At 40.0% G+C, this 27,874-nt stretch overlaps 1 protein-coding gene across 1 annotated transcript in view; it reads right to left on the reverse strand.

Moving 5' to 3' along the window:
* Positions 1-27,874, reverse strand: part of LOC139730118 (calcium/calmodulin-dependent protein kinase kinase 1-like) — a gene marked incomplete at its 5' end in the record, with an annotated part of 59,314 nt that overhangs the window by 13,497 nt on the left and 17,943 nt on the right. Inside the window, 3 exons of the mRNA XM_071641021.1 lie at positions 5,005-5,063; positions 9,097-9,218; positions 19,723-19,774. Coding sequence (XP_071497122.1) covers positions 5,005-5,063; positions 9,097-9,218; positions 19,723-19,774 — 233 coding nt within the window. The remainder of the gene's footprint in view (positions 1-5,004; positions 5,064-9,096; positions 9,219-19,722; positions 19,775-27,874) is intronic.

Below are 27,874 nucleotides of genomic sequence, written 5' to 3' on the forward strand. Positions count from 1 at the left end.
ATAAACTTCACCCTTACATTTGTGTCAAGTCTATCTCTCCCCAATCCTCATCTTTCCTCTCCCTTTTACCATTCTTTCTCTTCAAAACAAAAACAAAAACAAAACTGTCTAAATTGTATATTGCTGTTCACAAAAGTTGTAGACATTCTGTGCCTATGTCTCTCTCACTCCCTCCCTTCCAAATCTGTAAAGCCTGAATCTATATTCTGGATTTTAACATCCCCCTCCCCCCTTCCTCAAAATCTTCCATCTCTTTTCCATTTTTTTTTTTTACTTCAGATCATGTACCTCCATTGATTCTCTCCAGCAGCCTTGCCCCCATGCCACATTAACAATGTCTGCACTTATTTCTGCCTCTCCCACAGCTAGTGTATGTTCCAACAACTTCCTGTCGGTTCATGCTTTCACATAATGGGAGTCACTCCCAACCCCCCTGGCAGACTAACCTCAAACTCGTTTTATCTATTCCTCTATTAAATATCTGTTTGGAAAGAAAAAAAAGAATGGCATAGCAGCTTTCAAGACTACGAAAAGAAAACAGAAAATGCAAGAACGGTAGAAAAGAAAGAGATAGAGCAGAGCAGCTTCCCAGACTATTACAAACAAACAAAAAATCTAATAGAAAATGCAAGAAAGGTAGAAAAAAACAGAGATAAAGAAAAAAAGAAATAGAGAAAGAGAAAAGAAAGAGATAGAAGGAGGAAGAGAAGTGATAGTTGGCCTCAATGATATTAGATTTCTCTTTTTCTATTTTGCTTCCAACCAAAGCAGGCATCTACGGCTGTGAGGCCCTGCTTTATAATACAGGGAGACACTTCTCGTCATCACAAAAGTCACACTTTGTGTTAGTACTTTTTAGTGCCCTTTGAGTGTGTGTGTCTGTCTGTCTCTGTGTGTGTGTGTGTGTGTGTGTGTGTGTGTGTGTGTGTGTGTGTGTGTGTGTGTGTGTGTGTGTGAGGGATGATGGCATGTAAGGTATTAACCTAGTTACAAAAGGGGACAGTGAAATCCTCGGAAGATGGCGACATAGATGTATCTAGACATAGCAACAAAAGCAAAAAAAAAAAAAAAATAGCGAAGGGAGAAACACGTTGAAGTGATGGATAGTGGGACAGCAAGCCAAGAGATGGCAATATGAAGAAAACAAAAGATGTCAGGAGATATCACTGTTTAGATTACGGGAAGGATGTCATGAGGGGAAGTGATTGTAAAACAATTGTGGAACAAAATGTAAAGTGACACCAACAAGCAGAAAGAAGGCATCAAAGAGCAAAGATGCCACTGATGTATCATAGTACATTGTATATGTATGGAGAGAGAGTATTAGGAAAGCTACAAAGTAAAACTGGAGAAGCCAAAACATTGTTCTTGTATCCCTACAGAACTGTTGATTATTGCTCCCAAATGTATGTATGCATTAGAAATGAGTGAAGTAACTCTGTAGTAACACAATTTCCGTTGTGTAGCGACGAAAATGTGAAATATTTGCCAAAAAATTTTGCCGAAAGACCACAATCTCGTAGCTAATACCCAATCATGGTTGCTACATAATTTTTCATAATCGATCATAAATACATCAAGAAACCGGACTACAGCATTATCCATCGATCTTGATTATGATCACAAGGGCATGCTCAATCATCACGTAACATTCTACATGGAGCCCCACAATGCTGAACAGGGATGGCCCTTCTGGAATAAAAGTTGTATACTTTGATCAAAATTATTCTACACTTTATGATCTCAAAATACTCCAGAACAATTCATCATCCTGGCATATATGGCATCAGCCAGGCATAAGAGTTTCTCAGTAGACCCTTTTGATACACTGCAAGTAAGCTCCAAATGGTGGAAAATAAATTTTGAGTGCTTCTGAGAACTAAGTTTTGGCTATAAAACATAGATGCTACTGTTGATACTGCAAGAAAGATGACTGGGTAGTACATGTTTGCTAAATAATGTTACAATTACAATGTAAAAGGAAAGTGGCCTAAAAGACTGTGTGAAAAGTAAAAGTGATACACATGCGTGGCAATGTAGTTTTATGTCTACAAGAGAAAATGAGCGAGAGGTATGGAGGCAATCAAGAGAATGAGTGTGACAGGGAAGATTAGAGCCTCTCAACTAATTGATGGGAAGGTCACTCGGACAGGACACTTATGAGGAGGTGTCCGGCGAATCACAAGGCCACACCCATCATACTTAATGAAGACAGGACACTCTTAGAGGGAATTATGTGGTATATGTGGGGGAAAAAATCCTTGAGCTGTGTTCGAGTAATTAGACCAGTTTATTTGGATATGTGACCCACCCTGCTCAAAACCCACAAAAAGTCGCAGTTTTGGATTCTCTGCGAATGGATCAAAACACATCATGTGGGTTGACCGACTCAGATTTTTAAACTTTGTCACATTACAAGGGAGAGTAACCTTCTCTCTATCCACTGTCAAAATTTGGCAGCTTAAAACCAAACAGAAATTCAGATATTCAGTTTTCCTGGACCATATTTTTTCCGATGTGAGCTCCTTTCACTGCCATATGGAGTATATTCTCATTGATGCTTCTGCACATCATGCCTGAGTGACCAGGCTTTCCTCTCTTTTCTATAAAACTGCATCTCCTAACTCTCTTTAAAATTTCAGTCACTTTTTGAATGGGTTTGGATGGTCCAATTTTAACTTCTACATCATTTTAAAGCTTAAACTTACTCTTTTAAATTATGTCGAAAAGAGAAAATTCATTTCGGCCGGCCTATGTTCTGTGGTTTTGAGCAGGAAGGTCACGTATACAAATTGCATACCTTCTTTTATAACAAAGGTTGTTCATAGCTACAAAAAAAAAAAAAAAAGCTGACCATAATCCCACTCAGCATGAACGTAAAGTGTGTCATAAGAACTGAAATGTAAAGGAGGTAAAATGACTACCCATACTTCACACTGATTTCTTGCAGTATGCACATCTGTGATCTTGAACAATCGTTTGAGGAGTATCAGACAATTTCACTTTGCTGACTTTACAAACTTTTAAAAAGGGACTGCTGGTGAACCCAACATTTCACTGCGTTGTCAACCAAATCTTACAATTACTCTCATCTCTGCAATTGCATCACTCACACACACAGACATACACAACTCAGACACACACACACACATACCAATACACATATGCATACACACACACTTACATACATACACACAAACACATACAAACACACAAATAGATACATACACACACATGCACAAGCACACAAATGTATACAAATGCACACAGAACACAGACATACATGATAATTTGACGATCATCTGTAACCAGAAAAAATGAAAGAAGAACAGGGTACTCTCAGCAAGCAGTGGTTGATGAGGATGAAATACCAAACAGAGACAGGGAATCGGAAATAGAGAGGAAATCCCATCTATGCTCTAATTGATTTCCTCCCAGGATGGATCGACCCAGAATTGCCCGCCACTGCGAAGCCTATTTATGAGAATTTTCGTCTCAAAAGTCAGAGCGCCATGACTTGAGAAGAAAATCAAATCAGCAAGATTTTTTTCTTCAAATCACATCTCCCATTTTGTTCTGAACATACACATGTTGCTATAACCCCCTCCCCCTTTCCCCACCCACTTTCACAGTATATATTTTTTTCCTCCTCTGGCAAAATGAAATGTATTTACCATATGCTCTTAATGCAATGTCTTTCCTGCATGTCTTTCATACATGCTGTTATCAGTATTTAGATTATCCCTCCCCCCATTTCTAATTTCCTGGCATACACGTATGTAATTCCTGAACAATACGCACTCAGAAGTCTGAATGATGTACACATGCCATATCATTCAAGAACCAGGCAAAATGAGGGAAAACGCACAACAGTAGTGACATCTTTTGGTTGCTGGCAACATAATTTTCAAATAAACCAGCTGAAGTGGTGACTACACGTGATTTTTTTTTTCTCTTTTTTTTTACTAAAAAAGTACAGTGACATATGACCTTTCAACACAGGTTTTTCATGTGATTTTTATTTTTTTTTTTTTTTTAGTAAAAAAGAACAGTGACATATGACCTTTCAACACAAGTTTTTCATGAAAATAATCAACTGTCCACTTATTTCTATCCTTCCAAACAAATCATACTACCACTACACCACTGGACATTCCTAGACAAAGTGACAGGTAAAAAATGTCATTTTCAACTGAAGATAAATGACCTTTTACCTTTCACCTTCTGAGATTTTTCCAAAAATATCATCAGTACATTGCATACTTGGGCCAGGTACAGTACCCCAAATAATCCATTATGCTTTTTTTTTCCTTAAATTGCAATAATAAGATATGACAAAAATTGGACAGACAGATGGATATCTTAAGAGCATTATTTTTACGTGGCCGAGGCATAAAAAACGAAGATAAATGAACCAAAACTGATACACAATCTTGTAACAGCCAACAGAGGGAAGGGGGGGGGGGGTTAATGTTTGTATGTGCATGGGTAGTGTCTGGGAATGCGGAAATGAAGACAATGAGCTGAATGGAGAGACTGACAATGCATTATGAACACAATGACACAGGAGTCCAGTACTGTCTGAACAAAATCCGACATATATTGCTAAAGTTACAGCCATTTTTCATGTACGTCACAGCATTCATAGGGTATCCCAAAACAGGTATTACGCTCACTCAATTTTGGTTTTACTTGTATGACTTCTTGAGTAACTTTAAGTGCCTTGAACATCTCTCTTTCTAAAGGCACGTTGTAGTCTATATCTACAGAGTAAGGTATGCTGTACAATCAAATATCTTACAAAATATGGTGAGTAGTTTCGATCACATATATTCAAAAAGGTATCATCTTGGCCTTGGTTGTGTATGCAGCAAAAGAAGATATCATCAAATTTCTTGTAGTGCAACTTTCTTTTTAAAGTTGACTACTCTGATTCTAGCTCATTCCTACTCATTTCAGCACTTGCATTGAAGGTCAAAGAGACTGAATGAGGATGCCACTCACCCCTTTTCTACCAGTTCAAACACCATGTAGAGATAGTCAGTTGAGGGATCATCCAGAACCTGCCAGGGAATTCAAAGAAGACAAGAAAAATGTCTTGAAGTTGTTCCTTCTTAAAAACTTAAAACTCATCAATATAAAACAATGAGAAGTAGATTAATAAGAGCACACCACTCTCATGCATTTCTCTTCAACAACAGTAATTCTCTACAACATGTCAAGTTTACTTATGATATTAATGAAGCGATCATTCCTCAAGATGATTTTTTTTTTTACTTCTGAATTTTATTTATTTTAATGATAAACACCAGCAGAGACTCCAACTCTCCCGATTTCGACAGGAGATCTCCCGCCGAAAGCCCATTTTTGCAAAATCTCCTGTTCTCCCGCTTGAGATTTCATTTCTCCCGCCCTGGCTCTGTGTCTCCCGCTTGAAATGATTTCTTACTTTAATATCATTGTTTGTTGAAAAATAAGCCTTAGATATCATGAGAGAGCATCTACATGTAGAACCGAGCTTCCAGGGCCCTTTAGCGGGCCCTGGACCCCGGCCGCTCATGATGTGCGCTTTGCGCACATCAAATTGGAGTCTCCCGTTTGATAGGGGTTTCAGGTGGGAGAATCTCCAGATCAGAAGGTGCTTGGGGTTGGAGTCTCTGCACCAGCTCATTTGCAGCAGATCAAAACTGAGATTTTTACGTGTCCCCGAAAATCCCCCACCCAAACTGCAAATTGCAAATGATAGCCGAAAGCTGTGTTTGAGTGAAGCTATATCTGCACATCCTTCCCATCCCAGCACAATCTAAACTTGGAAGAATAATCTGGCTATAAAAAGACTCCATGCAAGGTTACTGAGAGTTTATACAGATCAAACATCTCTACTTGTGGGAACTGCATTCATAAAGTATACATATATTCATAATCTGCATACATGCACAACTGTACCGTATGTCCCCCAAAAAATTACAATGGTACCCTCTGCTAAGATCACTTTAAAAATAGTGAATCAATCCACATACAATTTTAGGGTATGAAACTATGACTCTTTGCCACATCTTTCAGAAAACCCCATTCGATTTGCTTCAGTGGTCAAAGAGAAATGAGAAATTTTGTAGAGCATGTCAGGAATCTCTTCCCTCCAAGTTCTGTCCATTGTGTTCACACACTAATATGCAGTTCCAAGAGCATCCAAGTGCTAAACTTGGAAGAATCAGCCACATAACATGCTTTACAATAATCCACATTTCTCTGTGACTGCTTAACCAAATTGAATGGGGTTTTCTGCAAAATAGAGCTAAGATTATATATTTCACGACCCTGAAGTAGCATGTAGACGGACTAATCATATCGGATGTTATCGATGCGAAAATCCGTTGTAATTTTTTGGGGGGACATACTGTATGTACATCTATATCTTTAAGTTTGAAATACTTCAGCCACAAACATTTTTAGAGCAATGCAAAAGTGAAAGTGGCATACCAATATACATCTTAATGGTCTTTGTGGCATCGTAAAACTCTCAGATTCATTACAGGTATTACACAATTATACTTGTGACTTTTGATTTCACATCTATGGTCTCTCATATATATATATGATGGGAGGGAGAGAGGGGAAATAAAAAGCTGTAAAAAAAGAAAGGGAAAAAAAATCTCATCTGAGCATGGCAGCAGGCCATAGCAAGTTTCTTGTTACACTTTTAATGTAGGTTCAGCTGTAACATAAGTTGTACCCACAATATGCCGTGAACCCTCATACAACCACACACCGACATATCGCTAGCTGAGAACAAGAAGGGCGCTATCGCAATTTTGGGTGGTACTGAGTTATTGATATCGCGTTATTGAGCTCATTCTCCTCTACATTATGGTGTCAACTTTAAATCATTTTCAGTAAAATGTTAAAAATAAAAACCACAAGGGCACTATTTCAACTGATACTTGGAACAATACTTGTATAAATCTACCCACTTTTGATTAAATAAACACATACGTATATCACAAAAATCGATTGTTTCATTTTCATTTCAAATCTTAGAATGCCATAGCGTCCTTCTGATTATCAGCTGACGATATGTGACTGATATTGACAAAGGTGTGATACTCATCACTCCCTCTACCAAGGAAGGAGGTTATGTTTTTTGTCGGCATTGGTTTGTCTGTTTGCAAAGCAACTCAAATAGTTGTGAAGGGATTTGGACAAAACTTACAGGAAAGGTTGATAATGACACAAGTAACAGATGATTTAATTTTGGCAGTGATCTGGGAATTTTTATGAATTTTTAAAGTTTTTTTCTAATCTTTAGGCAAACAGGGTTGATGAACTTTGGAGTATAAGCTGGGCATATTTGAGGTTTGCATATGTACTAAAGCGGGTATTCTAATTGAGGAGCCGCGCAGCAGGAAGTTGAAGAGGTAAAACACTTTGTAGCTTTTTCTCTATGCTTTTTTCTTTTAGCTATCATTGGGAAATTACATGGATTTCAGCATGCATGTTTAATGGGTGGAAATGAGCTGCTTGGCGGAGGTCTGCACTCTCTGAGTGCTGTGGTAGTTACTATTATTACCTCTGCCAAGGGGGGGGGGGGGGGGGGTGGTTATGTTTTCGTTACCATTGGTTGGTTTGTTAGTTTGTTTGTCCCTGTGCAAAATAACTCGAAAAGTAGTTAACGGATTTGGATGAAACAGGAAAGGTTGAGAATGACACAAGTAACAAACGATTAAATTTTGGTAGTGATCCGAGAATTTGGGGGGAATTTATGCAGGAATTTTGATATTTTGACAGGTAGGGTCAATGAACTTGGGAGTTCAAGCTGCACATTTTTGAGGTTTTCAAACGCACACTAAAGTGCATGCTCAACTTTCTGCTAGGGCGAGGCGCGCTGTGCAGCTGAGGGTTTATGACGTAACAAAGGCTTTTATTGAGAAATCGGGTGATTTTTCAGCATGTATAACTATGGGTGGAAATCGCTGATCTCTATGGAAGAGCCCAAAGAGCTTTTCCCCAGGGGTGGAGAGGAGAAAAATCTCTTTGGGAAGAGCAAGGTCATCGGTGGAAAGTAGCTGCTTGGCGGAGGTCTGTGCTCTCAGAGTGCTTTTCTAGTTATTAATGTTATCAATCCATCAAGAACAACAATTTTAACCGCCCCCCCCCCAAAAAAAAAAAAAAAAATGGAGCTGTATAAAATGCTAACCAGTAATTCCTTCACTGTATAAACTTCTTTCAAAGCAGACCCCGACAAATCTTTCTCTTGTTTGATGTTTTTCATTTTTATGTGTGTCTGTGTGTACCAGCTTGGTTTAAAAACTGCAACTTCATATTTGAATTAAATTAAATATTTACTCCAAATAGTGCTTGCACCCTGCCATATAAGCACTTCCAATAATGGACCTGTAAAATGCAAACAGTGTAACTAATGAGCACCAGCTCTGCAGTGAAAATTAGTGCTGCATGATTAACATCCTAATGGCATCAATGTGATAGTCATTTTTCTCTCATTTTTTTTTCTGCTTTATACTGTTCAGGTTTGCAAAACAAGATGGCAACGAAACATGGTGGCTTTTAAAATAAAAGACTGTACTCAGTATTGAGAAACCATGACTATAAAAGAAGTGGTAAAGTTTAGCTTTGCTTAATAATCAAGTCCAAATAGAGAAAATGAAGTAACAAAAGCAGAAGTGCATTTTATGCCAAAATCTCATTGAATGACCACTGTTGCTGCAATCACTATGAGGATTTTCACTGCAAAGATAAAGTTCATTGGTCTAGTTTATCTTAGATAGCAGAAGTATGTAAACTCAGCATTTATGGTTTAATTTTGAGTGGAGAATGTGTCATTTATTCAACCTTTCCACGTCTAAAAAGGGCCATATATTTCATAATGCAATAAACGCTGACTGTGCAGATGCATGTATTCAATCAGAACTAGATTTGAAGAATATATGTCTGGACAATACCATACATTTATGGCAATAAACACTTGCAGTAAGTGTACAAATAGGAGCGAACTGCAATAAAAAAACATACAGTCATCATCTGGTGCCACACTTTGGGGCACTCTCTAGCGCACCGCAGCCACAAAACTCCCAGACCTACCTCGACAAGCTTGACGATGTTGGGATGGTCCAGTTTCTTGAGGATGGCAATTTCCTGGTATACTCTGTCCAGCGGAGTCTTGGGCTGTTTGCTGCCCTTGCCCCCTCTAGGCGGGGGCCGCTCTGGGGAGAGGAAGGGGGTGGGGGGGGGGGAGAGAGAACAAGAGAACACAGAGGATGAGAAAACAAGGCATACAATATTACATCATCACTCAAGCCTGGTACAGATGTCCAAACTACAATACCCTGATTTGGGTATTTTTAGTTTATCTAGACTCAAGAGACTTACAAGCTTGGCTTTATAGTGGAACACTGTTTTCCATCGCTATGATTATTTACTATTTTTGTTGCCATGACAAAGTGCATTGTTTCTTTTTATGACATCATTCGTGCATATACTTTATATTGTATTTGAAAAAAAAATGTCCTTATCAGACGAATGAAAGACAAATTGAAAAATTGTACCACTTTGGATCATGTTCCTTTTTGATGATGGAAATAAATAAATTATTGAATTGAATTCAATTCAATTCAATTGCTTTTCAATTAATTATACACTCCTCCAAAGAAAAAAAACAGTTTGGAAATCCGAGTTTCATCGATTATTTCTCCCTTCTCTCAATAAAAATCAATGCATGCTTGAGACCATCAGAAAGATTATTCAATTCTCTTTAAAATGATATCGTAATTGTTATGATTACCTATGCCATTGGGGATAACGGCAGTATTTTAAGATATGGGAAAAGGTCTATATTGAAGTTGTAAATTGAACATCAGTGGTCACAAAGACATGTTCCTTTGTACGGAGTTATGTCTTTTGTACTCAGCTGGTCGGCCATGAATGCCGATTTCAATAGGCACTTGGCACTTGGGTCATTCACTCAATACTAAGCCCCGATCATACCACAGAAATCAACGAATATTGATGAAGTCAAAGATACCTGTGACAATATAGATGAAAGCCCAGCCAAATCAAGCCCATGCCACTTCAATTGTCTATTACCGGTACTTCATCGTGTTATGCGGTGAAGATTCTGTGAGATTGAATAGTTTGAGTCCGGCATTTAAAAGGCCACATGTTTGTTTGTTTGTTGTTTGCTTGCTTGCACCACGTTTGTTTGTTGTTTGCTCATGCATGGGTTTGTTTGAATCCGTGTTAACGTTGATGTCAGAATGCGTAACAATCAAGAGAGACATTGCGAAACTCACTCACCAACAAGGAAAAAGAAAATGAGCGACTTACCAAACTTGGGTCATTTTGCAACTTTTCAAGTTTGACCTTACCCCACATTTCAAAGCAATGTACCTCCATGTAAAGCATAATCATAACAAGTATGGTATCATTTTACAGAAAATTGAACAATCTTTCTCAGGTTACCAAGCATGCGTCAATCATTACTGAGATAAGAGAACAATAATTGATCAAAGTCAGATTTCCAAATTTTTTTTGAGGAGTTTAGTTTGTCCCAGTTCATGTCTGAAAACTGATTGCAAAAAAGTTAAGGAAACCCATCTTCAGATTAATAATTGTGACAATATCAGCTTTACAGGTATATGAGCCATTTAGGTTGATTTTAAATACCACTGTCATATTCTTCATTAGAACTTATAATTTTCTCATTTAAAAACATTGCATGAAGACATTGATGCTCGAACAGGAGGGAAGCTAAGACATCAAACCTTGGATTTTCTACATAGACTACTTTGATAGATGTGAGCCAAATTTCCTGCGTTTTGCAATTTCCTCAGCTACAGTGTAAGTGACTTTATTGGGGCACTATGGTAATTGGACATATATGATCCATGCTAAACCAGGAAAGAATACTGAAGATGAATACATTAAGACATGTCAGTGCACTATACAGCAGCTATTAGCACACAAGTCTTTTATATTCAAGGTTTGGCTAACATCTCACAAAGTGCTATTTTGTAATCAGGGTCATACAGTGCTGCTGTGTAGCCCCCACCCTACCCCCCCCCCCCCTCCCTACCCCCAAGGCATGAAAATTAGCTCTCCCATAGATTCAAGGGACTCCTCCGCTTCTCTCGACGACGCTCAGTTCGAGATAACTGCATGAAGTGCATAAGTGAATCGTCGCATTAGGACCTTGATTACAGCGTCATGGCATATTTGGCCTGTTGCCGCCAAGATATGATAAGTCCCCCATAAATCTTTGACACACAAGAGCATCCGGTTCCCATAGCCAACAGGGTCGAACATGGCACTGGATACGTAATTGCAATGTTCCGGCGAGCACAATGTCTGCAACCCTCGTGATGAGCTTAAAGTGTGGGCCGTAATATCAAGCTCAAACGTGGGAAACTGATGCATGAAACAACAGCTGATATCCGTGGAAGGCCTATAAAATGGCACGGCTGAACATTTCGAGCAGAAAAAAAAAAATGGTGGGGATGTCGGTGTGTACACTGTTGTTGGACTCCAGTGTATTCATATCTACTGTTGACAGCTGTCACGCATTTACTGTCACAGAGCCCCATAGGGATGTTTGTTTGAAAGTCATTATGATACAGAAACCATGAATGATTGATCCAGAAATGTTTGCGAAAATTTGGCAATTACTAAGCTAAATATGGTCTCTGTAAATGTTTCAGAGAATCTTGGCAATTACACCAGCAAACTACGGCCTCTGCAGTGTTAAGTGAATCTGATATGGCATCGTACCCCTCACTCTCAGTTGTGAATGTTGATATTGATAGCGTGGGAATCCTTAAAATGTTATGGGAATGGAACGTCACCCACGTCACATCTCCTTTTGAAGCCATTAGCAGTAAACAGTTTCTCCACAATTCTGCTAAAAAAAGTATCAGGGATGCGTGATTCATTCTTGGAAATTGTGGCGTCACACAATCAACCAGTCACTTTCACACAGACAAGAGATGGGAATGAGCAAAAACATTGTGGTCCTTGTCCACACAACAAATGAAGAAATACTGTAAATGGCATATAAACTAAGTACTTAACGTGTCTAATTTTTTGCGAATAAGGACTTCCCGACAATTTTGGGAGTGGTTAAATTCGCGATCACGGAGTATGGCAATGGAGAGAGAAACGTACGCGTGCATGTTGCATTCATGCTGGGATCAGAATTAATACTTTTGTGGGTTTTTAAAATTTGTGAATAGCAATCAACTCGTGAAATTGGCGAAAATAAAAACCCTGCAAAATATACGGTGGATACAGAACTCAATAGGAGATAATACACTACATGCCTGCAGCAGGTATTTGGAGTTGCCCATACATCACATCAGTTGATTTCAAACAACAATGAAACAATTATTCGTTTTTTCCCATGTGGTGCCTTATTCATACATTACAGTTTACTGCTTGTTTTCACTGCCCCCCCCCCACCCCCCAATAAACAAACACTCAGAAGACGTCAGAGATATCCCTTCAAAAGTAAAGGAAAAAAATTATCCAGCTGTCACATTAATCATGTCTCTTTAAAAGTCTTCCCTCTCTCTCTCTCTCTCTCTCTCCCTCTCAACATGAAGTTTACACTCAAGTTTTGTTAGCTCTTTGTTGTTGTTGTTTGACTTTATTTCTCTAGTTGTTATTGTTGTTCTTGCAGCTCCCAAATATATTTCTCTCTGCCTTTCTCTCCCCTTTTTCTTTGCCTCTGTCCTCGCATGCCCACTCTTTTCCTGGAGACCGTGCAAGCTCGTCTCGTCACAGATTCGAGCACACCTAATGAGCCGGGCAGCAAAAGTGGAATGATTAGCTCTCGTGTCGTTACTCCACAAGAGACGGGACACAAGAAAGTGGTGGGGGAGGGGTGGGGGGGAAAGGGGATGAAGAAGGGGAGGGGCCAAGAGGTCGAGAGCGATGGTGAGCTGGAAGAAAGATGGCCCCTCGAAACACGCTTCCTGCACGCTCTCAACGTTGAGACACAGCCGGCAGAAGATGGATGGATGGGGGGAGGGAGGGGACACTAGACAACAACGAGGGCAGCAGACTGGCGGAAAGTTTTTCGTACTCGTGTTCGCACACGAAGCACAGATAGTGAAGCATCCACGAAGTAGCTAGTCATGGGACAATACAGGCAAGAGAGGGCAAGAGACCGGGGGGCACTATAAACTTATTTCTGCCTCCCATGATGGCTATATCGGCAATTAATGAGCCACTACGGATCTCCTTTCTTGCGAATGCTAGTAATTGCAAGAATAATGACTCCTACAAATCTTCTACAGTCAGCACCAGCTGGGAGTAATAGACAACTTTTTGTTTTGCTGTGTGACTTTATACTTCCCTTGTCACAATAATTTTGTAAAAAACAAAAAACAAAATGAACACATTAGGAAAGAGGGCTGTCATAACCACACACAGAATTCTAAAAATAATGCCTTTTTCCATCTACACAAAATGACTTTCTTGCATTAACGAGGACAGAATTTGCAATTGCATGGATGCGGAGGGTTTGGTTAAACTATTTTAATATGTAAGATAGTAGCCACTGACATAAAGGAATTAGAAAATGCTCCCTGTGGTACCTCTAATACTTAAAACTTCAACTGCACTAGGACATGTGAGTAGCATCAAACATTCAAGGGGAGAGTAAAATGGAACAATTCCACCACAGTTTGACCTATGACACAAACAACAGAGCGTCATCAGTGGAGATGGTGCACAAACAACAGCAGGGAGTGGGGCCAAATCTGGTCAACGTCTCTCAGACCAAATAACCTCTGAAATATGCACTTTGCCTCTCTTTTTTTCTCTCTCTCTCTCTCTCACTTTCTCTTACTCCCTATCTCTTCATCTATCTTTTTTTCTCGCTCGCTCACTCGGCAAGCCTCAAGGCTCTACCCCTGGTAAGACACGTCTGATAACATTCCCATCATCCGGCTGGCCACTACATCACTGCCTCGCCGCGGAGATGAGAAAGACATCAAAAGTACATACCTAACGAGGCGCTTGGCAGGGAGCAAGGGTGGGGGAAGTACTTACGTGATTAATGTTACGTATCTCTAACATTAAGACTGCCATCTTGACGCTCATTTCCTGCGTATCATGAAAAGGCGCTGAAGATGTTCCTACTTCCTAACAAACTTTCCAAGGTCTGAGAGCGGAGGAAAGGGATGCGGATGTATTTTGTTGATGTTATCAGAGAAGTTCGGCATGATCCCATCCCCACTCCCCACCCCACCATCATCTCCCTCCATCAGTCCTAACAAGCTGGAGGATCACCTAGGATGTAATGAGATGGGACGTCATCGTTTGGGCAGGCATCAATAAGGCCCACGTGAGATGACCATCATCGTGGGGCGCTGTGTTTGCCATCTGCCTCTTAACCCGGTCCCGCTGGTTAACACCGCATCAGTCAATTTGCCCTCGAACTGGTAGACAGCTTACGCAGCTATGTGGGGCTGCGCACTTATCCCCTCTCCCCCTCACCCCCCCCCCCTCCATACAAAAAAAAAGGAAGAAAAGGGGAAAAATTAAATCTATCATCAACACATGTAACTCTTGTTACTCTCTTTACCACCCTCCTCATTTGTGACTGTGACGTGGGGGTGATTTATTGCATCTGCAGCTTCTTCTGACAGAGCTACTTCAAAAACAGGGTCGGAGGAAGGGAAGAAAATGTGTGGGGACAGGAGTGTGCATGGCAAGCCTCTTGTCGGTAGGGCTGTGCCAACTTTTTTTGTCCATCACTAACTTTCCCAATGCCTTCAAACTTTCTGAATGCTGCCCATATGTACAATCATCACAGTCTGGAGAGTTAATTTACTCGAAATTCTGGAAAGACACTGACGAAAAAGGATGTGCTTAACTTGAGATATTTGCTTTAAAGTGTTTGACATTCTTCCATGTTTGAGGCATTTTGAAACTGTGTGATAAAATTGCGAGTGCTTCACTCTTTCTTTGATGTGTATAAAGGTGAAAGCAACTAGATTGTTCTACTATTGTTACACTTACAGTAACACAGAAAGTGTGGGCTTGGTAGGAGCAGTAATACTAAACTGTACCTATTTCATATGATCATGAGAAATATAAATACAGTACATCTCCTGTTATGCGTGTACACCCATTTTCTGGACAGCGAGTCCTTGCTGGATCCGCAAACACAAATCAAAGTCGCCATCACTTTCACAGTGAAATGAGCATGCACGCATTCGGAGATAAAAATCAGCCGAACGAACGGACAAAGGTCCGCCTCCGACATCTGGGCGCCTGCATCACGTGCACTCTCGCTAGATGAAAGGTGACATTCACGCACAACACACATACAGTCGGTACGCCCACACACACGCACACACACACACACACACAGACACACAAACACTTAAATCTCATATTTGGAGCTATCCTGAGCTCTCAAGGGATGGAAAGTGAGAGGGGAAAAAAAATATATGTTTGTGAGGGTGGGGTGGTGGTGGCGGCGGTGGTGGTGGTAAGAAGACAACGGATGTGCGTTTGGGAGGCGTTCATGGATGCGTGGCGACATGAATCATGCAGGCCTCCTTTACCCCCGGGCCCGACAGTACGCATCCATCAGGCAAAATGTCAGCGCACTGAAACATGAAGGACTTTTCACACCGTCGCCCGGCGCCTCTGCCAGCTCCCGCTCTCCCAGCGCCCATCTCCGTCCTCCTCCTTGCTACTTTTGGGAGATGCGTGAGGCGCGCTTCTGCCCCCTCCCGGAATCACACTCTTACCCCGTCAAAGCATGTCCGTGTTAAGAGTCCCACCCATATGTCATGAGTTTACGCAAACCGGTGGACACTTCACTCATTTCATGAAACATTAATGTGTCAATATCTGGGGGGAAATGAAAGGCATGAAGAGCAATTTCTGGCAGATATGAGAGGAGTGTAGATCTGTTCCTTCCCAGCCCCATCACCACTGCAATACCACATTACCTGCACAGATTGATTTGACACCTGAAAAGTCCAAAGAAGAACTCTGTTGTTGTTGCTGTTGTTTCTCCCTCTTTCTCTCTTTAGGAAAGCAAGTGAGCAATGCAATCTGAAGTAATTACCTGGTATCATATCACACAGCCACTGGTTTATGCAATAGTCTTCCCACAAGCAGATTCTTGCAAATTAGGCAAGCATTTTAATTTGTTAGGTAGGTTTTGGACATTGCTTATTCCTGAAAAGAATTTATAATTATATGCATTTAAGTATCTTCAATCAGTAATCAATTCTCTCTAACAGCAGAGCAAATTTCACCCTGTATAACAGACATTAGCGTAAACTGGTTACACTTGTACCCAAGATATTACATCTGTCATTACCTACAAAATTTCTTTTAAAAAATAATAAAAATAATAACAACAATAATAAGAAGAAGAACAACAACAATAAGAATAACAACAACAATCTCATCAAGAAACTCATCAATTTAGTGCTTAGGCAAATTTAGTTTTTCTTTTTCTTCCTTTTCTTTTCTGCAAGTATGCAGCTGTGGGTGGCTTTACCTTCTACTAATTTTGACACACACATACACACTTTTTTTTCTCAATAATCTTTTTTTGATTTCTATAATTTCACATTTAACAAATATTCATCTTGAATGTATGCAAATAATCACACATGTGTATGCAGACATACACAAACAAACACATACAAACACACAAACACATACAAACACACAAATCCATTAAACATCCCACCCCATTCTTTCCTTTCAATTAGGCCTGGACACGTTCTCAGATTACAATGCTGTCACTGCACCTTTTTGGCTAATAGATCACTTTTTTTGTTGTCACCCAAATGAAACTACATTAAATCACAGCAGTATTTGACACATTTCTTATGCAGATATGTGTGTGGGTACATTTCAGAGCAAAAACCTTTGAGTTTTTGCTAGCATATGAGAACTACGTTTTCCCTTGAAACCTATCTGCAGACTCACTTACAACACAAAGCCACAGTCTACACAATAGATCTGAGAGAAGTAATGGTAACAGATTCTGCACGCAGACTTCCAGTATCCCGATTGATCAATTCTTAAGCCACCACAACGAATAACCATGATGGATGTATCAATCCTTTCTCTGTCTTTCTCCTTCTCCTTCTCTCTCTCTATCTATCTATCTATCTATCTATCTATCTATCTATCTCTCTATCTATCTATCAATCTATCTATCTATCTATCTATCTATCTATCTGTCTATCTATCTATATATCTATCTATCTAACTATCTATCTATCTATCTATCAATCTATCTATCTACCTATCTATTTATCTATCTATCTATCTATCTATCTATTTATCTATCTATCTATCTATCTATCTATCTATATCTATATCTATCTATCTATCTATCTATCTATCTATCTCTATCTCTATTTCTCTACATCCCTCTTTAAAAAAAAAGACAAGAACAACCACAAAGAAAGAAAAAAACAAGCATTGATACGTCTCAGAGAACTGCAGAGTTCGGTGAAGGGCAAGAATCTTGGGTTGCACAAGGAGACAGCATTACGGACGAAGAATGCTTCATTATGGAGACATGTATCAAATTACACACACACATACACACAAACACACAAACACAAACACATGCAAACATATCATCCTTTTATACTGTAATACACAAAAACACACAAAATCTCTCTTAAGGCTCGGGGATGGCTCTCGGCATAAGAAGTAGGACAAAATTTTTTTTTTAAAGAAATCTCTCTCGTTCTTTCATCCGGGATAGATCCGAGACGAACTGCTGCATGCACTTGTAAGCAACACCATGCCACGCTGTTTCATATGATTTCTCTTCAACACACTACATACATGTACACTCTTTCCTTCCTTTGAGAAGTCTGCATATGCTGTAGAGATTTTAGAATCCTCCTCTTTTTTTTTCTCTCTTTTCTTTTCCTCTTTTTTTTCTTTCTTAGCCCAAGATCAAATATGTGGAAAAATGATTTGACCTTAAAGGGATTTTGTGCCTTAGTCCCAATCTGACTGGGGAGAGTTTTATGTCGCTCTCATGAATTTTAATCAAGATTTCTCATAACTGCCAGCAGAACCCGACATCTTGCTGGATTTAAAAACCAGGTGAAGCAAGAGACCGGCCAGAAGATGGAAATACATGTATACTGGGTGTGTAAAAATAGAGTGATTCCTTTTCATTTCTTAGAGGTAAAAATTAAAAAAAAAAAATCACTTTTAGACTGCAGTATGGCTTAGCAAGATTTCATCTGAGGTATTTGTGTTCTTGGAAAGAAGAATCGGATGTTGTGATTTTCCCACCATCTGTTTCCATTGAAACAGTAGCACTTACTTACAGGCATCACTGCTTTTCATTATAAGGATATTAATGTTTTCACACATTTACGTGTGCATGCATGCACATTTTGTGTGCATATGTGTGTGTCACATGATAACATTCTAACCTCTCTAAGGCCCACCGCTTTCAAATACCACAGACATCACATGCCTCTCATCTGCCAGTGGCACTGACCGACTTCTACCCAGAGCTTCAGCTGAGCACATTAATATCATGTGTGAATGCCTTCCCTGCATCGGTGCAGCCTCAGTCGCAATTCAGACTTGGCATCAAATTTGTTTCTTTTTATATACTCTCCTTGGAAGGAGGTTCATCGCTGCAAAGTGATTTCTCAGGTCTCATTGGTCCTATATCTGTGCATGCTCCTGTCCATCCAACGCGGTAATCATTCTCTCCTCTTAAATCCCACTCTCACATGTTCGGTCGGCGGGGTTTGCCGACTCTTCGCCAGCCGCCTCTCAAACTTTGGAAGCCTCGAATCCCTTTGATCTTGCTGCACTCCAAATCGACACCAAGGTTTGCCCCAAGCTGGGATCCATTTCTCGCTTCACCATCAGAGGGCGCCGCCACAGCTACAGATCTGGGGAAATCCCCCCCCCCCCTTTTTTTTTCATATTTACACCACTCTCAGCAAAATAGGTGATTCTCCAGCTGACAGTTTTCCTCTGCCGATAGTGTGAGGCACTGAGCTTGGAGAAGGCAGCTGGTAGCACACGCCTGTATTAACGCTGACAATTCATCATCATCGCGACTTTCTCAGTCTACGTGACGATTCATCGAGGCATAGAGTGTGTTGTCAATACCAGTTTCTAGGCTGCATGTCACTTTTTGATCGTTACAGCTGCAGTACGTTCCAAAGAACTCGCTTGCTGTTTATCTCAACAGTTTTTTATGAAATGTGAACATATGCCTAACCATACTGGGCAATTGCACTTGAAATTGAATTTCACAAAAAATGTCCTGGACAACGTCCATCGATGGTAACCAGCTTGTACACAGATATACTTTTATGAAATGGACATTTTCGATTGATAAATTTGCACCGTCTAGTGAATAAAACAAACTTTGCATGCTTTTAGTCTTGATGACTTGTTGTTCCCATGCTGCAAGTATCAAAGAGAATAAATCTTTACACACAAAATACAGACTATAAAGCACTCACAAATTTTCATTTTCAAGCCAGTATTACAACTTGTAAAATGCACTCAAATTTCCACTATGTAGAGTCTTTCATATTTACAGTTGTCATTTTCTAAGAAAACACTTGCAATATACATGTAAGGCTTCTTTTTAAAAAACACACTTTTAAGCTTCTGGGCAATGTTGACAAACTTTGAGGAAATACAGGAAAAAGGAAAACTTGCTGTACTTACTGGCAAATCCTCCTTTCTTGATCAGCTTCTTCTTCGAGAGGATTTTCATTGCCTGAAATGAGGAGGAAACATATAAAATTAAAATTCAGAAAACTATATGAAGCAATGATAACACCGAGCAGGTTGGTAAGAAAATTTGAGCAAATGCTATATTCAGACACTTCCAAACTCAATGCGCAGAATTACGTCATATCTAGAAATGTCAATTACATTGTATATTGAAATAGCTCACCTTTGCAAGACAGATAAAAACAACATAATTCTACATTGTAAATATGCTTGTTATTCTTTTCATACAGTGCACTATTTTTGTTCTATTGTTTGCCATACTGAAGTCCTCATCATAGAAAAGTATATTCAACATACAACTGAACATCTGCAAAGGTTGTGAAATGAATTAATCATTCATGCTTGAATTATCAAAGTATGATTCAAATCTCAGGTTACAAATTTCAGAGTCCAGTCTGTTTTGACATTGCTTTAAAACTTCTAATGTAATTTTTAAAAAATGACTGTCAAATTTTAACAGCAATAACAAGCATGGTGGTCCATAAGGTGTTCGAGCATGTTGCTGCAACATGCTCAAATTGCTGTGCAACATCCTCAAAAGCCAGCAGCAACACACTATGCAACATCCTCAAGAATTGGCAACATGTTCAAAATAAAATGTATCCAAATCTGTGCAAAACTAGAGAACCATCAAACTACTTAGAAAATTGTGTGCAAGACATGAAACAGAACATTGAATGTAACCAGCACGAGAAGTACAGGTGTAAGTCACAAAATATTGCGCTCTACTGGCTCATGATGTGTGCTCTGTACACATAAAATTAATGCAATATTCTCACATTAAGAGCTTACAACATGCTCAAATTTCAAGTTGTGGACCAACCTGAACAAGTACACTTTTTCTCTTTTTTTTTTCTTTTTTTTTTGAAGAGAAGAGTGAACCATGTCATGTAACAATGAGCATAGAACTGACAGAACATAAGAATCATCATAAGTAACAATGGTGGGCCACGGTTCACCATTGTTACTCAAAAAGCCAACACTATTCAAAATCCAACCCTTCCCCCAAAGCTTCCCTAGAGCACAGGAATGTTTTGGCATAGATATCTGTGCTCTAAGCTACAATGCTTCTATGGTTATACTCTCTCATCCCACTAAATGCACATGTAACCACAAAAACAGAGATAAAATGTCTGAATCCATTTCCGTTTGTGAATATTGAAGGAACGAATAGCTTCTTGTTGCGGTGTATGAATGCCCCCTGGCTTCGGCAGATCTTCGACATTTGGCATACGCATCCCGTATCAATCGGGGGGGGGGGGGGCGGGGGCAAATACGGAATACCGAGAGAAATTGAAAGTCAGAAGAAGCAGATTTTACATGAGCTAGTTCCTGATGTTACACGACGACGACGTAATGTTTCCTTGTCACGCATCCCGTTCTCTTGAGACTGTCACTCACGTTGAGATCAAAGGGGGTACAATGCCGCTGACAACTTTTTCCCCACCATGAGAAAAGGTTGCTCGCCCAACAGACGAGTCTCCACCCAGCCCCTTAACCCACTCAGCACCGCCACCTCCAAAGTGCCATTCACACTGCATGCCAGCAGGCCGAGGATGGCAGTGCCAGGGTTAAGTGCCGTCATTGGTATGCGCAGGCTGCAAGATGTTGCCTTCCCGGGGTACTAGGAAACTGCATCAGTATACATCAGCGCCCACGTGATCGCACTTCAGATGTGTTCGCGAGCGCATGGTTGCCATCACAAATTTCAGCGGCCCACTGCGCAAAGCAATCATGACAGGAATTTCTCATGATGGCGGTGGTGGTTGGGGGGGGGGGGAGAGAGAAAATTTCCCCTGTGCACAGCAAATGGATTTCGCAAAAAGCAGTCTGTATCATCTGAAAGGAGCTAGCCAAGACTGCCCTGGACAACCAGCCATAAATGATATATCTAGTCAAGCATAAACCATTCTCATCTCCTGCAAACATACGAAAATACTGATATCGCAACATAATCATTGCAAACAAATTCTGGAGAAAAAAAATCAGATAACAGCATCCATTCCCTTGGAATAACATAAAGCCACAGCTACTCTCAATGCCATGTTAGAACTTGGTAGAAGCAGTATCGTAGAAGTAGCAGATACTCACAAATAATGGGTTTTAATATAGTGGATTCAAAATGCATGTATATTTGAAGGTCTTTGGCCACAATAAACATCTTAAAGTGAGGCAGTCCTCACAAATTTCAAAAAAATATGTTGTTGTTGGTACCTCCAATGAACTACTTTCACCAAAAACAAACTTTCAAATCATCAAATAAGCTCGTAAATTTTGATTGAAAAGTGTGAATCTGCATGGTGAATATGCTAATGAGCAAGTCTTAGCGGAGAGTCAGACATCACCGAGGCACAACTCTTTCCAGCCGTGTTCTGCTCGTCATGCATACGCTCCCTAGTTATTCATAAATTCATGTTTACTATTTATTTTTATATCAATTATACATATAAATAAACTCGAAATATTTTGTTTGAAATAATAAAACCACATATTGACACATTTTATGACAAAATCAGATATGATCATTTTGAACACTTAAATTGGTTTCTGAGGCACGGCTGTCAATTTAGTGAGTTGGGCATCCATGACGTTGCACCTTTTTGCAGGCTCTTACACGATCGCTTGCAGGAATTATTTTTTAAAAATCGCGTACAGAGACAGTGTTTGCTTTCCATGTGTATAAATTGGTGAAAGGTTATATTTTTTACTCTTCTTGATTATCATACAGTGAAAATTCTCAGGACAGCCTCCCTTTAACTTCACATTGATCACCATAAGGGTTTTCTGCCCCCATCTCCAACCACATGACTGCACCAAATAAAGTAGTCAGTGATAACTGTAAAACGAGGAATTTTCGCATGCACTTTAATTTCGCAAATTTCGCTAGCGCCAAGATTCGCGAAATTACAATGCACGTGAAAGTCCTTGTTTACACTATATGCATTGAACGCCAGTGGCACTGCACGAAAATTTCATGCCACGAAACAGGCTGTCGGTTCCAATTCGCGAAAAATTCATGCCGCGAATATATCATGTTTTACAGTATACAATCTATCAACATGTGGTTCTCTTCTCTGTTCTCTCTAATGCCAGGTTTCCACTGTCATGGGATCAGATCCACTTAGCACACCACGACTGGCCATTAGTAGTTGATTGTGGAATTTTTGTGTACATCTATCACAATCTGCGCCACTGTTGAACTTTTGGTCTGCATCGGCAGAGTAATCGTGGTGATCATATCAGATCTTGAGGGTCAGTCGTGGCAATCACAATGATCCGTAGAAAAGTTTTGGATGGTTTGAAATTGTCTACAACTGACCTCAAGATCTGACAAGATTAAATAAGATCCCATGAGTTCACCATGATTACTCCTCGATGCAGATCACAAGTTCAACAGTGGCACAGATTGTGATACACAAAAATTCCACAATCAACTACTAATGGCTAGTCGTGGTGTGATAAGTTACTCCACCGATTCAGACCATGATTCAGACCATGATTCCAATCATGGTGCAAGTTGTGAAAGACATACCTATTTTTCCATGATCAGCTACTAATGGCCAATCGTGGCGTGCATAGGGGATCCCACAACAAGTGAGAACCAAGCATAAGACCACAGAGGTTTAAAAGAGAAAACAGATTTCCTCGCTTTATCAGCAACCACATAAATCAAATAAAACCTACTGTAAACGTGGAAATTTTCGCGGTACATTAATTTTCGCGGATTTCGCGCTACGGCTAGCGCGAATTCAAAAACGCACGAATATATCTTCACAATTTTCTACGCACATTTTGAACGGGATGAATTGTGTGCGCTTCATCGATGATACTGCTACGTAGTACAATGTACAGGCATGTTTACGCTACTAGTACTGTGCGAAGAGACGATACCCTAGATTGCTGTGTACTGTAGCATGCATGTGTGCACCGCACGCATCGATGCTACAGTCCCCCGTGACTACGGTACTAGAGTCACAGCTGTACTACGTATTTGAGTGCTTGTACTCGCAGTCGAGCCGCTCGCTACGTCGCTTGTCGTACGCTGGCATAGCAAGCTATGTAGCAGAGGCTTTGGATGAAAGCAGTGAATGTGTACTACAGTAAAGTAACCTGCTGCGGAGCGCGAATTTAAGAACCCGCGAATACGTTTTCGAGCCGCTCAGCGCGAAAAATTAATCGCGCGAAAATATTGACGTTTACAGTATTTGATTCAATTCAATTCAAACCAATTCAGTCCAATTGAATCCAATTCAATTCAATTCAATTCACTCAATTTTGATTCAATTTGATTTAACTTAATTCAATTCAATTCAATTCAACTTAAAATTTTAAATTCAATTTGAATAAAATACATATATCTCATTCTCAGGGTATCTTTTAACTCCTACAAATGCATCTGGTGGCAAGGAGATTACCCTGGATACATCAAAGTTTGATAATAATGCAGAACTTGCTCCGAAGTTTCAGAAAAAAAAAAGAAGCAAACCTGAGTCTGAAGCTGCAGACTAGTAAACTCCCTTTTGATAGCCATTACACTTTACAGCCATACTTCAAAACCAGCTCATGTTGGCATTGGGAGGCAATTTGCTATGACTTGATCACTGGACATTGAATATATGCAGGTAATGGCCAATCATTCTCACTCTATCAAGGGGCGGTTATTCTTGATCGACCCCGATTCACCTTGAGGGGGACGACAGTGTGCTCCTTTAACGAGCATCGACTTTCTTCTGGTGTCATCCGCATCTGCACCGAAGGGCGGTGTGTGCTCACGTACTGGAATCAATCACGACATCTTTGCAAAAACTTCCACTTCCCATTTAGTGTTTCTGCATGACGTCCCTCGTACTCACACTCAATGTTACTGGCACATTGCCTCATCTGGGGTGGAACTTAAGTGTACCCTGGTCTTCAGAATCTACACCCATAATACCCTGGCGCGGTGGCCCCTGGGCGGGGCACCTGGAAGGGTATTCCCTTGCACAACAGATGTTGAGAATGTTCATGAGATCTGTGCACGATGGTGTACCTTACCTCAGGCGACAGTATGATGCAAGATGACAAAAACTTGGATCCAACTTTTTTGGGGAAGACTTATTCATCTTTTGATGACAATCACTCATCCATAAGCTCTCCCTAACCCACCCCCCACCCCCCCCCCCCCAAGCATCACAAAACCCTTTGACTCCTTTTACAGTGGTGGCATATTTATGAAAGCAAATGGTAACGCCAACAATGACTAACAATGCATCACAACTTTTGAAAAGAAAAAGAAAAGATTAATGACACCGCAGATATCACATACTACACAATGATGACAATAAATAAGCTCTGAAAGGCTTGGCCAACAGAGGCAAAGAGTTTAAAATGTCACAGCCATTATCAGGCCCCTGGAGTTTCCCCTCTACATCTTTCTAGCTGTGTTCTGTACCTTACAATGATCTATAATGAAAAAAAAAAAGAAGTAAATTTTGTTGTGTGCAGATACAGTATTAGATTCCACTAATATACAAGTATTACACACAACACTCTGTCGCACTTACATTGTGTACCTAAAAACCAATCATCTTTTGAACATTTTGGGAATTTGACATTTAACCAACACTTAGCATGGACTGCACAGCATGGTTACAGTTGCAATTATTTTTGTCACTCTAGCAATGTCACACGTGTGGAACAAGGAAGCACTTCTTTTTATTTCAAATTCAGTAATTAATATATTTGTCTACCAAAACATAAGTATGTTCTTATAGATAATACCATATATGGAAGCAAACTCTGAAACTGTTACACTGCCAGTCTGAGATATTCCATTCAAGCAAAATATGAACCAAACTACACTATATGTACTAAAACTACAGACAATACTATACTATCTCTTGTGATGTATGAACAGAAACCTCACATTTTCTGTGGATACTGTCTCCTACAACCATGTCATAAACAGGAGAATATTCCTGTTCCAGTGCTCTGGATTTTACATCACCATCTGCTACCACTAATTTAAACACATGGGGGCATTCAAAAGCAATCGTTACATAACAAGCTAGTAACGCCGCTTCACTAATTGATGAGAGCCAAAATCTATGGCCTGACTCCACTTTAATTGTTGCATGGATGCACAAATGCTGTCGCAACTTGGAGTAGAGCTGTCCTGGTCGAGCATGTGATGTCACAGCTGGTAATGAACCTGGTTTATACCATCACCTACCCACGAGCAATTATGCAAGCAACTTATAATGAGCAGGTCATTTTGTCTGCCTTTGTTTCAGGCTAGTTTTACCTTTGGGTACCTGTAAGACTTTGGAAACATTCCAGTTTTGCAAATGAGAGGGAAATATCCCAAAGCACTAGAGATGGTGGACACCCTTGCACAGATGTGATATGAACAGTGCAGATGGATTGACAGATTAGAATTATAGAAAGATAGATAGATAGATAGATAGATAGATAGATAGATAGATAGATAGATAGACAGATAGATAGATAGAGAGATAGATAGATAGATAGATAGATAGATAGATAGATAGATAGATAGAGAGATAGATAGATAGATAGATACATGTAGATAGATAGATAGATAGATAGACAGACAGATTTATAGATAGATAGATAGATAGATTTATAGATAGATAGATAGATTGATTGATACAAAAGATAGCTGGATTGAAATGAATGAACACATAGTATACGGCTGCGAAAATCAGGGAATTACTCTGACCCTCTATGTGCTTTGAGTGCTGGCTAATACCAAAAATTTCTTGGCATTGTACACACTGTCCAAAGTCCCCGGCAACAAAGAGTTAAAAAGCTCTCAGGGAGATACAACTGTACCTGTGTCTTTACATGCATCTCATAAGACAACAACAATTCCAAAATCAGGAGGATTCTAATTCCCTCGTCAGGAAGTGAAGAGATGGTTAGTTAGTTTTCAAGGAACCTCCCTGCAGAATAATGGAGACTTGGCAGCTCTAAAGACAGACATACACACAGACAGATAGACAGATCATGGCCGGTGCCACATTTTCGAAAAGTGGGAGGGGGGGGGGGGGGGCACCTTCCGGGTTTCATGAGCTAACAAGCAAAAAAAAAAAAGGCCTTCAAAAAAAAAGGTGGGGGGGGTCCATTCAGCCAGTCCTGCAGATATATAGACAGATAGATAGATAGATAGATAGATAGATAGATAGATAGATAGATAGATAGATAGACAGATGGATAGACAGAAAAGATAGATAATTTGATAGATAAACAGAGAGATAGATGGAGAAGATATAAAGATAGATAGATAGAGAGAGAGAGAGAGAGAGAGAGATACACAGACACATAGATAGATATATAGATAGATAGACAGATGGATAGATAGATATATAGATAGATAGACAGATGGATAGATAGATAAATAGATAGATGGATAGATGGAAAGAGAAGATATGCAAATACAGTAGATGGATAGACAGATAAATAGAAAGAGAAAGATAGATAATTAGACAGAGAATACAAATAGATAGACAGATAGATGAATAGAGAAGATAGATAGATGGCAAGGCAGACAAATATTTATTGCATTCTTTACGAACCAAAACCATTGCACTCTGAGAACACTTGCCCACGCATAGGAAGAAATGTGCAGAAAACAACAACAAAGTTTATACATGGCTACGAGTCATCTAGAACACTGAACACATGAAAGCTCCACCATGTGTGTGTGTGTGTGTGTGTATATGTGTGTGTGTGTGAGTATCAAAGTCATCCAGTCCCCTGGGTGTGTTGACTTATGATTCTCAGTTGGTAGGATGATGCCACTGACCATGCGGAAGATTTCAGTCACCATGGCAGCAACATCACTGAAGGGTGCTAGTGGAGCTACTCCCTTCTCCTGAGGATGCTCCAGTGGAGGTCACTCTTTCACCTCAATGCCGAGAGAACGCCGGAAACGTGACGACCACGGGAGACAACTGGCGCTCGCCCTTTTGATATCATCTTCTTTAAGGAGGGATCATGGCTGAGCGATTAGTATCTCGGGTCACATGTAGCAGAATCTTAAGATGTCCTTTGCACTCTACTGCAAAAGCACACTGGGCTG

The sequence above is a fragment of the Diadema antillarum genome, unplaced genomic scaffold (assembly GCF_040938485.1).
Source record: "Diadema antillarum isolate AM-2024a unplaced genomic scaffold, OU_Dant_1.0 seq00000292_RagTag, whole genome shotgun sequence".
Taxonomy (NCBI): Eukaryota; Metazoa; Echinodermata; class Echinoidea; order Diadematoida; family Diadematidae; genus Diadema; species Diadema antillarum.